This window comes from Corvus cornix, chromosome 12 (genome assembly GCF_000738735.6).
Source record: "Corvus cornix cornix isolate S_Up_H32 chromosome 12, ASM73873v5, whole genome shotgun sequence".
NCBI lineage: Eukaryota > Metazoa > Chordata > Aves > Passeriformes > Corvidae > Corvus > Corvus cornix.
Genome location: NC_046342.1, coordinates 17,774,361 through 17,787,481, shown reverse-complemented (window position 1 = coordinate 17,787,481; position 13,121 = coordinate 17,774,361). Strand labels below are relative to the sequence as shown.

The following is a 13,121-nucleotide window of genomic DNA, read 5'->3' as shown; positions in this document are numbered from 1 at the left end:
TTAGGTTTGTGGGGGTTTTTAATTTGTTGTGAAAAAAACATGTCAATCAAAAAAAATCTTGGAGGTAATTTTATATTCCAGTTGAAAATCTGTTTAGCCCAAAGGAGGTTTAAATGGTGTTTGCTTTTGGAAAAAGATGTGGTGGAAACTCCAGCTGCAGGGGAGCGTTCAGGGACTCCATGGGCAGTAGAACACAGTCTTGAATTTTATCCAGAAATGTTGTTCAGAGAGATCTTGCCCCTTCCTCCAAGTCATCCATTCCTGGCTGCTGGCTGAGACACTGGATGAAAAGAGACAGGAGTTTGTGAAGTTTATCTGAAAAATGTCTTCTCTCATAATGTTCTTCTTCAAAGATTTTAATATCTGAAAGATTTTCCAATCTCAGAATTATCTAATATCCCACTGCATTACATATCCTATATATCTCATAGGTCCAAACAGAATTACTTTGTTCAGTGGATTAACAGCTTCATGTTTTCAGCCTGTGCTCCTAAATGATTCACATCCCTTTATGTACAGATAACAGAATTATATACAGAGGATTCCTACAATTAAATTTTATTTTTACGGTATTTACGGTAGCTGAAATTTTTCTCTGTTAATGTGATTCTGGAATAACAAACAGCTCTTCTTGATGACACTGTTTATGTTCTGTGTGATGCATGGACCCAAATATCCAGTGTGTTCTTCCTTAAGTGGATCTCCTCCAGGTTCTGGGGTTTTTTTGGTTCTTCCCTTACTCCCACCTCTTCATGTGCACAGTGGCTGCTGCTGCTTCCTGCTCCAGAACACGAGTGGGATTGCTGAGAGCTCTGGGGTGGCAATTCCTGCCTGTGGATTCAGCTTTGTGGAGTGGATTGGCTGCACCCAGCAGGCTCAAATTCACCTTTCCAGTGTCCAGCAGCTCCTGCTGGGAAATGCAGGGACACAAAGCTCCAGCAAAAGGGGTCAGGCAGCATTCCCAGCCCAGCTGCATCACTGGAAGCGGCTGTCATTGATCACATCCGAGGAACATGGGGGGATATCAGTGGCAGGCAAAGCTCAGCAATGCAGAAAAACCCAATCACCCATATTTGTGCTCCCTGCAGAGCCAACCAGGATCACCTTGGCACCTTCCAACATGGATGTGACCGTGGGGGAGAGCGTTGTGCTGCCCTGCCAGGTGCAGCACGATCCCCTGCTGGACATCAGCTTCACCTGGTACTTCAACGGGACCCTCACGGACTTCCAGAGGGACGCTTCTCACTTCGAGAAGGTTGGAGGGGTGAGCTGCAAACACCTTCTCTTCACTTGCCTTACAGCTCTAGCCAGCACGAACTTCTTTTTTCCTCATGCTAAAAATTAAGATGTTTCTCTTTTGAGAATTCTCTTCTGTGTTGAAAGGAAACCATCCCCTGGCCCAGCTTGCTGCCCGTCACTCGTTTTTCTTGTGCCCTGTGTTTTAGACCTGAAGTTTTTAAGTTCTTACCTCTTAGAATCCGTTTCTATGCGATTTTCCTCAGGATCACATGAAACACAGCAGTGATGGGCAAAGGAACCTGACACAAACCAATTTGTCATGAGGGATTTTATAGCCTGTAGACATTCAGGGGCTTTGGTTTTTTAAGCTTTTATTTGTGTGAAGAGGAATTTGAGCTCGTTAGTAGAAAACTTCACACGTTACCAAGAGATCCATGAGAATATTTCCTGGGCTTTGTATCACATTGAGGTCAGTGCAATAATTCCATCTGGAGTTACATGCAGATCATGGTGAGTAAATAATCCTAAATATGTTCTAAGCCTTCCAGTAGTTACAGTGTGGATTTATTAAATGAAAACACCATTGCAGAAACAACTTCAGCTTTCTTGGTTGGAAGATACTTATTTTTTTTGATGGATAGATTTCCATGTACTGATGTCTGGGAGGTCCCCGTCACACAGGCCTGAGGTCTCCAGCATCTCTTTGCTATTGGGATGTTCTGGGAGCACCACCTGGTCTTCCAGATGGTTGGAAAACTGTGGGATGTGAGGCTGTCTTTCTGCTTCTTGGGGTGTTTTGTTAGCCAGGTGATTTATACAAAGAGCATGGCAGACCAAGCAGGTGCCCAAATTCTGAGCAGACTTGCCCCAAAACTGGGGATCGCCAGCACTGGCTGGGGTTGTTCTGCAGCCAGGACAGGAAAAAGGAATTCCAGCAGCTGTTCCTACTGCATGGAACACTCTGTATTTGTATTCCAGGCAGCAGGGGGAAGGGAAGAAGGTGATTCCACGGTCACCTGGGCTTGTCCACCCTGCCAAAGGCTGGATCTGACCAGGCAGGAATGTGATACCCGATGGAAAGGGAGGGTCTTGCAGGGGGGCTTCCTGCTGCTCCCCCAGTCCCTTGAGAGTCTTCCCAAATCACCACAAATAACTGAAATGCAGTGTTAACACTTTGCTGGGGTTTATTTCAAGTAAAACTGTTCTATTTGAAGCCCCCTCCCCCCTTTGTTGAGTTGTCTCAAATTGAGTTTGCTGAAATGAGTTCGTGTAGGACGTGATTTGCTTGCATTCACTGCTGGTGTTGGGCATTCCCTGAATATCCACTTCCATTCAAGTAGATGGATTTTAGATTGCTTTTGACTCAACTTTTAATTTATTGTAAGCAATCAGCACTGAATTGTCCTGCAAACAACTTCCATCTGTGCTTTCACAGAAGACCAGGCACACACATGGAAGGGAATCAGGCAGAACTGGCTTCAGTTCGTGTTGAATAAAGAATTGAGACATTGTAATGCTGAAACAAAGAAAAACAACCAAATGTTTTGAAAGGTTCATTTTTTTTTTCTAAGACTAAAATAAACCTCAAAGTCATGTCTTTGCCTTTCTCCCAAGCTACTGTTTGCCCCTGAATCAGTGGCCAAAGTAGCTAAAAATACCCACAAATAGGGTTCTGCTCTTGAAGAAAATGCTGCTTCTCCAGAAAATTAAAATTTAAAAATATATTTTAAAAATTAAAATCTGACTGAGGCATTTTTCACCTGGAAAATTCAATTGGAACAGAGTTAAAGCAGAAATTCAACTGACACAAAGGGGAGATCTGTTTTTTTAAGGGACACTGTCTACCAAAGGTTTAATGTCAAATTCTGTGTTCACTGATGTGGAAAACAACCAGTACACAAAGAGCCCGAATATCATATGAAGTTACAGTTTCATTCAAGTTTTATTTCTGTTTCCCATGATCCAGGAAATAACCACATGCTGTGATCTGAGAGAGAACAATGGGGGAAAAAGTACTAAAGATTAAATACTCAATGAAAAGCAAAGAATAGAACTTAGGCTTGTAAAATGGGAAATACAGCCTGAACTGTGCAACCTTTAAAGGAAAGTGTGCTCACAATAACCTGTAAAATAGACTGAATTCAACTTTGTCTTTCTACATATTCCAACTCCTTAAAAACCTCTCATAACCTGACTTAAAAATTCCAGATAAAAACCCCATGAATTCTGTCTTGAAATCAAATGGGTAATAGCCACAGAAAGCACATTTCTCTCTTTTTAGGGCTTTGAGACAAATGGTCACAGGAGCCTGAGGTCACTGGGGGTTCTGGGCAGGAGATGTGTTCCCAGTGTGAGCTCGCCGTGTTGGAGCTCACTTCTCCCAAAAAAGGGACACTACCTCATGTTTTTTGGGAAAATGCTCCCAGACAACAAACCTGGAGCAGTTGATGGGCAATAATTTGCTGTCCTGGTCACTGCAATGCAGCTTTTGAGCAACTTCACACTTTTGGTGGATTTCTTTTCCCTTTGCAAAGAAAATGTTAGGCTGCAAGGGTGGTGCATTTGCATTAATGAATGTTCTGTATTCCCACAGAGTGCATCAGGTGATTTAATGATCAGGAACATCCAGCTGAAGCACAGTGGGAAGTACGTGTGCATGGTGAAGACAGAGGTGGACAGTGTGGCCTCTGCTGCTGACCTCATCGTGCGAGGTACATCCCAGCCCAGCTCCAGGGTCATGTTTTCCACCTTTTTTATATTGTAGGCTGTAGAAACAACTGATGTTGGAGGTTACAGAACCAGTCCATGGCTTGAATGGTGTGATGAATGACTGTGAGTTGAATTATGTCATTCTGACCTGCAGCTAGGGAGAATTACAGCTCAGGCTTTGGGTGAAGCCTGATTTTCCCAGAGGAATGAAGAGCTGGAGGTTATAATAGTGACTTCACATCTTTTTTCACTGCCAGTCCTTGAGGTCACTGACAGGAGGGAACTCACTGGCAGCTCTGAGGCAGTTGCTGCCTCTGCAGACTGAAGTGCTGGGGACTCCAGAATCCTTCCTGGGAAATGGCAGTTCTGCCAGAGGCCAGGAGAGGCTTTGTCCTAAGGTTTAAATCCTATAGTGCAGAATTATTCCTTTTCATTCCAAGCTGGAATGTTCACAGTTGAGCCAGAATTGTGGCTTTCCTTGCTGATGTTACAGCTATGGTCATTGCAAGGTAAAAGCTTTGATCTAGGAAAGCACATTATGTGATCAGCAGTTACTCAATATATTTTAAAATATGTCAGATATTTTTCTCATTGTTAATGCACTGTTACTCATTTCAAGCCCCTTTGCTGGTGCAGATGAGACAAAACCCAACATTCTGGCCAGGAAATGGCCAGAAATGAGGATTTTCCAGAAGGCAGCAGGAAGTTTGTGTGACTGAATTGCTGCATGGGGTTCTGGTCAGATGTGCTGAAAAATTGTTCCAGTGCATTGTATGGTAAAGAAGTTGTAGATAAAAAGTTGACAGACTACAGAGATGTATCTGTAGATTAAAGAGGACATTTAGGACTAAAGGAAAAGACATTGGAAAGAGAGAGAGATGTGCTGAACAAAGGTTCTTGGTAAAAAAAAACCAAAACCTAGTCATCTGTTCTGCCCTTGAGAGTATTTCAGGTTGAAATAGTCAGAGTTAAGTTTAGTGAATGTAAAACAGTAATTAAAAGTGTTCTTATTCCAGTCTGAATTGTTTTCCTCCTCCCTGAGGAAGAAAAAACAGGAATCCATCCTGCTGGTAGTGATTCCCAGGGTGCTTCAGGGCTTCACCAAACACTGCCTGGTTTTCCATCCGATTCCAGGCTCTCCTGGGCCCCCCGAGCACGTGAAGGTGGAGGAGATCACGGACACCACAGCTCAGATCTCCTGGCAGGAGGGCACAGACAACCACAGCCCCGTGACCACCTACACCATCCAGGCAAGGACTCCCTTCTCCGTGGGCTGGCAGCGAGCCACCACAGGTGAGCACAATTCCCGTCCCAGGCTCTGTGGGAACATCTCTGGCACCCTGTGCCTGACTTTCCTTTTCCCTTTCTCTTCTTCGTAGTTCCGGATGTCATCGATGGGAAAACCTTCACAAGCACAGTAGTGGATTTAAATCCTTGGGTTGAATATGAATTTCGTGTAGTTGCCAGTAACAAAATAGGAGGTGGAGAACCTAGTTTGCCCTCAGAAAAAGTAAGAACTGAAGAGGCAGGTTAGTGGGTCCTTCTATTTGTTTTTAATTCAAGAATCTTGAATATTAACAAAGAAAAGGAGTGTTATCTTTGGCTCTTTGCAAACAAGCTTGGAGTTGCCATTGGATATAAAAGCCTGTAACAAGTTTGTTCGTATTTTTCCATTTAGCTGTGAGACAGTTTGTGTTGCATTACTGAACATCACAGAAGCATAACATCTAAATCCATTTAAACTCTGTGCACTGTGCCAAAATCTGCCAGTTCAGGCAGTGCTGCAGAGTCTGAAGGTATAAATGGATGGAAAGAGGTTAATTTTGACAGGGGATTTTCATTGCTGGTGTTTGATCAGTGAAACCCTTCCGTGTTACAAGCACGTGGCTCAGAAGAACCCATCAATTAAAACCCCAGTTCACTTGGAATGAGGCCATTTCCCAATTCATCTGCATAACATCCCTGGAAGTGTTCAAGGACATGGAATTCTGAGCAGCCTGGTCAGTGGAAGGTGTCCTGGAACAAGGTGATCTTTAAGGTCCCTTCCAACCCAGGCCATTCTCTGAGTTAACTCTATTAAAAAATGAAGCTTGTCTCCAGTTTTGAGAAGTTCTTAAACACAGCATACCTGGTGTAATCTGTGAGCTGCTGAGGTTCTCCAGGTGCTCAGAGGAACCCTGGCCTGGCCCAGGGAAAGATGAATGTGGGACAGGGCTGGGGCTTTCCAGGACTGCCCCTCCTACCCCAAAAACATTTTCTCTGGTTGCAAAGGGAGTATGAATATGGGTTAAATTCAGAGCTTGAGGCTGATGTGATGTGTTCTCTTGTGATGCGATGTATTCTCTGTGCAGACGTCTCTGCATTTCCTTTCCACAGTTCCCGAAATTCCCCCATCTGAGGTCAGTGGGGGAGGAGGCAGCAGATCTGAGCTGGTCATAACGTGGGATGTAAGTTTGCTGGCGAGCAGTTTCCTTCACGGAACTTTTTTCTTTCTTTTCTTTCTGCTCTCTCTGAATTTCCCTGGCGGCAGCAGCTTCTCCTCTGGGATGTCCATGTGCTCTGTGCCGTGTGTGGTGTGAGCCCTGGACACTGGACTTTGTTCTTTCACTGCTACACGTCCCTGTGCTGGATGGAAATCCCCAGGGAATTTAGTTTGGCTGGGATTGCTTCTGTTCTCAAACAAATGTTGATGCTAAAAAGGAGGAAGGGGGGCAGGGGAAGAGGAAGAGGGATGGTTAAGGTGAGAAATGGGGCTTTGCAGTGCAGATTTGCAGTTCTTGCTTTCCCACCATTACCCTTGGATGCATGTGCTAACCAATACAATCTCACACTGCTTTGTATTATGTATCCCTTTTTTAATGATTTGAAGAGCTGTTAATATTCTGTTCCTAGCATTGACTGCTCTGTGTGGTTATCTAATCATGATCACATCAGAGGAAGGTTCAAGCCGCTGTATGAAGGTGGTATTGGATTCTCTAACAGCTGACTGAGCAACTATTCATTTTTTATGAACTGTGGATTGATGAAAGAAAAGTTATATTTACTGAAGAGTGTCTTAAAGCAGAATACTTAGTGGAAAACAAAAATGCTACCTGAAAGTTGTTCTCTTCTTGGAATGCAAACCTTAAAGTGGGTCGAAGGGAGCGCGTTTTGCTGTGCTGTAGCAGAGTTAATTGGCTGAGGGGATGCTGCCAAGTGCAGTGCCAGCACCTGCAGCATGTCCACGAGTCTGCTGGCACTTCCCTCCTGCCACATATCCCCATGGCATCACAGATCTGTGTTCTTCTGTCCAGCCCATCCCCGAGGAGCTGCAGAACGGGGAAGGATTCGGGTACGTGGTCGCCTTCCGCCCCTCGGGCACCACGACGTGGATCCAGACCGTGGTCACCTCTCCTGACACCCCCAAATACGTCTTCAGGAACGAGAGCATCCTGCCCTTCTCGCCCTACGAGGTCAAAGTCGGGGTCTACAACAACAAAGGCGAGGGGCCCTTCAGCGCAGTCACCACGGTGTTCTCGGCTGAGGAAGGTACAGCCTTCAGTTTCCCCAAACACTTGCATGAGCTGTTCCAGCAGGGGATCCAGCAGCAGCTGGGGGAGATGAGCTTGGTTTGGATAAGGACAGGTTTGTTTCCACAGTCACCTCTCCCTTGTTGTTGGTTTCCCAACGCAGAGCCCAGCACAGCCCCCTCGGGAGTGTCTGCCACCAGCCTGTCCTCCTCAGCCATCGAGGTCTCCTGGAGAGCCATTCCCTGGAAGATGAGCAATGGAAGGCTGCTGGGCTATGAGGTGAGTCTGTTGAAATCAAAATATTTTAACTAACAAACCCTATTTATTCAGTAAAATCCACTCCTTTTTGCAAAGGGCCATGGGCCAGAAGCGTCGTGCAGGCTGCAGGACAACCACACAGACTGACCCCAAATCTTGCTCTTCCTGCCCCACCTACACCCAGAAGGAGGCTAATTCTTTCTGTCTTGGGAAAAAAACCCCACAGAATGAAGTTGTGTTTTGCTTCTTGTGCTGATTGATAGCCATGTGTCTGACATAACTCCAAACTGACTTTTTTCAGAATTACATTCACTTTCAAAGAAACTTTTTTATAAGGTACATTTTTCTGAGCTTTACTTGTTTCCTTTTTAATGAACTAATGCTTTTCCTCTTGTCCTTCTTTGGTTCAGGCAAGATCTAATATTTCAATTGCCTTTTTCACTAAAAAGAGCAGCAAGTGTGAGAAGCAGCTGGATAGGAATATTTTATTTTTGCACAGTAAACATATTTCTGAAACTTTAATGTATTTCTACCTTTTTCAGCTGAAGGGAAAAAAAAACCCCACTTAAAAGAGTCTGAGTACAACGCTGTGGGTGAACAGCCCAGCCCGTTCCATGCAAGATTTAAATGGGTTTGGTTTTTATCTCCTAGGTTAGGTACTGGAATAATGGCCAGAAAGAAGAATCTTCAAGCAGGGTAAAAGCTGCAGGGAATGAAACATCAATAAAAATCACAGGCTTGAGGAGCAACTTGGCTTATTACACAGCTGTCCGTGCTTACAACAGCGCTGGAGCAGGGCCCTTCAGTGCCACTGTCAATGCCACCACCAAAAAGCCACGTGAGTATCTCAGATTAAAGTGGGGAGAGGCAGAATGCTGTGGCAGCACTTGGAGGGGAAAGAAGAATAGTGGCATTCCTGGGAATCACAGTATGAGTGACCCTAATTTCCATACAGTCACCCAAACCAAGCACAGAGCTTCCACCCTCTTCTTCAGCAGGATGAGTAAAACCCAGCTATTCCAGGGGAGCCCAAGGAAGATCTGAAATTCCTGCACAGAACCTTCATTATGCTGCTAATGACTGGAAGAAGTTGAAATGAAAAATCTCTGTTATTTAGAAAGGGGGAAAAAAAGGAGACTTGTTGAATTTTTCAGTGTTCTATAACATATTTATAAGTTCTCTAGGGCATGGCTTTTGAAATGCAATGAACCTCCTGGAGTTCATGCAAAACAATCCTTCATGTCCACTGTTCCCCCTTGAACAAATTGCTCAAGAGGCCACTTTGCTGCTGCTAAGGCCAAATTAAGCTGGAGAACAGATTGTCAGAGGCTGCACTAATTCTTCTACAAGTGGAAATATTTTTAGTGTGCTCCTCTGTTGTAGTACAACTCAGAATCAGGGTCATCGGTCTTCAAGTGTTTCTGTCAGAGGCACAGGAACACACAATTAAATCTGGCTGAAAGGTCAAATTCCCTGCAATAGTCATTAACATCCCCCGAGCAGACGGAGTTGTATCATTAATATTATGAAATAAGCTAGTTTATCAGAAATTATTATATGCAAATATGAGTGTCAGTCTGTCACTGAGGACTAAACCAACTCAGATTTGCCAGAGTTTAAATGCATTATATGCACAATTACCATGAACTGGCTGATCTGAAGTGGCTCTCTGCCTGCAGCCTGGACAGGACATGGGAAAAAGAGGTTTTTTTTTCTAATTAATCATCTTTGTGGCTGCTCGCTAGAGGTGGTGCCAGGCTGGTCAGCTCAGGGATTTTCAGTCCTTTTTTAGTGTTCCCCCCACTTCTGGGGTGTTTGACTGAGAACTGGGCAAGCCCTGACCCCACTGGTGTAAACAGGATCTGGATCAGTCCCTTGGTCAAGTTGCTGCTGTTTGGAGTAATTAAAAAGGAAAATTAATTGCATTTTGTCCATGGGTCTTTCTGATGAATAAAGGGAGCAAAACCATTGCAGTGCAGGGTAATGTCAGTCTGAAGATATTGATAAATTAGTTGAATTGCTAAGAGAAATAATTCTCTGTGCTACTGCAGTAGGAACTGATTTTTCATTCAAATGTGTGATTTTTTAATCAATCCTGATTTCTAATTTAATTTGAATATTTATGATTGGTGTGGTTTTCACTGTGAAGGATTTACATTCCCCCACAGGACCTACCCAGATACATCTCAGAAACTCTTGCCATATCAAGAAATACAAATAGTTCAGTTCCATTGGCAGTGTATTTCAAAGTTGAAAGTGAGCCTTTGACAATTAAAATATCTTTCTTTTATATTTGAGATATGCATGTTTACAGCCCAGAATAACAAGTGGAGGTTTAAATATTGCTGTGGAAAATGCCAGGTGAGTGGGGAAGACTTGCCTAAGTTGTTACAATTATTTCATATTTAGAAAGTCTTCAAATAAACCCCAATGTTCTGTCCATCAGCTCTAACTCTGAGAACTGCTCCAGTCTGAGAGCAGCTTTCAGCACCTGAGGAGGCTCAGAAATCCCTGCAGCTCCCTGGACATGTCCTGATGTGACTTGAGGATCAGAACCTGCCACAAATGAAGTTCTGAACTCTGATGATTGCTGGAGATTTTGGTGTCTGCAGCAAATTGGAGCCTTCTGAATCCCACAGACAGAGGCTTACAGTTTTATATATAATTGCTCCTCATTTTTTCCACGTCATCTTAATATTTTGTTGTGGATTTCAAGGATGACTCATTTCTTTTGAAATTCAGCTTTAATATCTCAGTGTGAAAACTACTCATACATGCTGTAACACTTCATTCTCAGGAGTGAAACAATCTCCTCTTACATCTACAAGAAGTGGTTATTATTAGAACACCAGGTTAAATCTTCCTCAGTACATAGAACAAGATAAATAGTGCAAAAAAAATAGCTGTGGGTGGTTGTTTGACTTGGGAATAATTTTTTTAAGTCTCACTCTTACACTTTTTCTTCTGTTTTTTGACTATAATCGGGTGGGGTTTTGATATGTCTGCTTGTGAAAAGAAGGCAGGGAACCTCCTGTGTGAAAGAATTCAAAAGAGAAGGGAAGAAAAGAGGAAAACCCTATAAGCACATGGATGCAAGTGTTCAAAACCACTCTCAGTGCTTAAACCTGGAACCTCCAGCATCAAAGCACAGCTCAGTCCACCTAAGCAGCAGTTGCCTCCACTAGGTGACAGCAACAGTAAATTGTTTTCCTTAACACATTTAGAAAAGATTTTAATCATTGATTGTGTCACTGCAGGACCCATGTGCTGGGAAACCAACCTGAGGTATTTTAAGAGGTTTGTGCTTCCCTGAAAGCTTGGCAGCCCCAAGGTACATGAAGGGGCAGAGCCCAGAGCATGCAGCTGCTTTGCAAATGACAGGCTAGGGTTGCTAATGAACAAAAAATCCCAGTAGGTTTCCTCGGCCAAACCCCCTTGAATGGCACAGTTCAGAACCACAACTTGGGTTGGAAGAACCAACAGAAAAACAACTTCCTATATTTTACATAACATCTTAATGTAAATCAAACATAGCGGGTAAATGTGAATATTCACTGAGACTAAATGTGTCTAAAAATCTATTGTGAAGAATTTTCTTATTGTTGGCACTGTACTAAAACTAGAAATTCTCTGTTACCATCATTAGAGTTTGTTCTAATTAATCACCCGTGTCCTGAGGCACATGCTTCTGTCTGGCTGTACTGAATGAAGGACCATCAACAGATACTTCAACTTCAGAAACAGCATTTATGTTTATGTGCCATTCTGGTTTTTCCCTTCCTTCCTTCCTTCTGTTTGTGGAATTTAGCCTCTGAACCATAACGTGCGCAGACAGGAGCCTGCGCTGGAGTTGCTTTTGCATCTGAAATGTAATGACAGCCAATTACCTGAGCTGGTGATTAAATCACTGATGCCAATTAAATTAAAGCTGTGCTTTTTGTTGTGTATTTGAAGCACCCAGCCAACCTCCAGGAAACGTGGTGTGGAATGTCACAGACTCCAGAGTTATCCTGAGCTGGGAGGAGGTCAGAGCGATGGACAACGAGTCCGAGGTCACAGGGTACAAGGTCAGTGGGGACAGAGCTGGGAGCAATCTGGAGCTGATATTTTCTTGTCTGTTTGCACATTCAGAGGCTGCCCAATACCACCCCTGAACCATTTCACTGGGGTCTCCTTTTTAGGGATTTTAAATCATGCTCTTAACCATGTCTCACCGTTAATACCCACTAATCCCTTTGCCTCCCCATGCTGGCATTGCTCAGCTCTTGGGATCCCACCCACACCTGGATCTTAAAACATTTAAACACTTACCACATCTATAACACTTATTTTAAATGTGTAACACTTACCCAAATGGATAAAACTTGGAAAGAAACTAAAAAGATTCAGCCCGCTGGATGTAGCTTCCATTGCTGGCCAGGTACATTTATTATATATTACCACATGTATATTAAACTGATATTTTTAAACCCCTTCTCCTCTTAACCTGCTGTGGGCCATGCTCATTTCCCTGACAGAAATTACACTGTTGCATCTGCTCTAAATCTGATGAGCACACAAACGGGGAAGTATTTCAATATGTCATAGAAGTGTGTGTAAAAGAATAGCTGAGGCTGTTCCTGATAAGCTCTGTACAGCTGGATCCCAGATGATATATTCCTGCATAAAAGATTCAGGCTGAAGATCTGATTACCCACTGAGTCGTACTGACAAGAAATACATGTTTACAGCTTGTTCCAGTGTCCCACCACCCATTATTTCATATTATTGTAATAAAAATAATATATAATACATATTATCATTCATCGTGCCATTTTAAATTAAATCTGGAATAAAAGCCCTTGACTGATGTTCCCTTCTTCCTTTACACGTAATTCTGCCCTGGCATATTAACCAAAAATCAGATCTTTTCTTTCATCCCATCACTTGTAAAAGCTGGAGCCTTGTTTGTAAGGGACTGAGAACAGCCAGGGCAGGTGCTGAGGGTGTCCTGTGTTGCAGGTTCTGTACAGGACCAGCAGCCAGGGCAGGGTGAACGTGCTGACCACGGACACGACGACGGCCGAGCTGTGGCTGCAGCTCAAGGACGATTATTTTATAGAGGTCAGAGCAACCACTGAGGGGGGAGATGGCAGCAGCAGCGAGCAGATCCTCATCCCCAGACTAGCCAGTAGGTTGAACCACTTTCCTTTGTCTCAGCTTGTCTTTGCTTCCCTTCATGATGGGGGAAAAAAAATAAAAGTAATGCTTAGACGTCGTGTGGTAATAAGGTAATAAAAAGGAAAGCAATTAGAAGTCTTCATGCCCTTATGCATGGCAAATACCATTCTATTGAACTGGTAAATTACCATGTAAATTGGTATTAAAAATGTTAAGTTTTCTACTTTTTCCCTTTTTTTGAAAAAA

The 13,121-nt window shown here is 43.4% G+C and overlaps 1 protein-coding gene and 1 long non-coding RNA gene across 7 annotated transcripts in view; one reads left to right on the top strand and one right to left on the bottom strand.

The window, feature by feature from the left end:
- LOC104683378 (contactin-3) overlaps window positions 1-13,121 on the top strand; it is a 96,564-nt gene that overhangs the window by 81,146 nt on the left and 2,297 nt on the right. For all 3 annotated transcript variants that reach the window (XM_039558982.1, XM_039558980.1, XM_039558981.1), the window contains 10 exons: window positions 1,089-1,264; window positions 3,833-3,950; window positions 5,083-5,241; window positions 5,328-5,477; window positions 6,325-6,395; window positions 7,242-7,476; window positions 7,621-7,736; window positions 8,367-8,553; window positions 11,670-11,782; window positions 12,717-12,885. In XM_039558982.1, coding sequence (XP_039414916.1) covers window positions 1,089-1,264; window positions 3,833-3,950; window positions 5,083-5,241; window positions 5,328-5,477; window positions 6,325-6,395; window positions 7,242-7,476; window positions 7,621-7,736; window positions 8,367-8,553; window positions 11,670-11,782; window positions 12,717-12,885 — 1,494 coding nt within the window. The remainder of the gene's footprint in view (window positions 1-1,088; window positions 1,265-3,832; window positions 3,951-5,082; window positions 5,242-5,327; window positions 5,478-6,324; window positions 6,396-7,241; window positions 7,477-7,620; window positions 7,737-8,366; window positions 8,554-11,669; window positions 11,783-12,716; window positions 12,886-13,121) is intronic.
- The window catches only part of LOC104683379, a 112,783-nt gene continuing 112,502 nt past the window's right edge, over window positions 12,841-13,121 (bottom strand). For 3 of the 4 annotated variants that reach the window (XR_750810.4, XR_002043475.3, XR_750812.4), the window contains one exon: window positions 12,841-12,929. This is a non-coding gene — a long non-coding RNA (uncharacterized LOC104683379). The remainder of the gene's footprint in view (window positions 12,930-13,121) is intronic. The other variant, XR_750809.4, reaches the window with a different exon arrangement.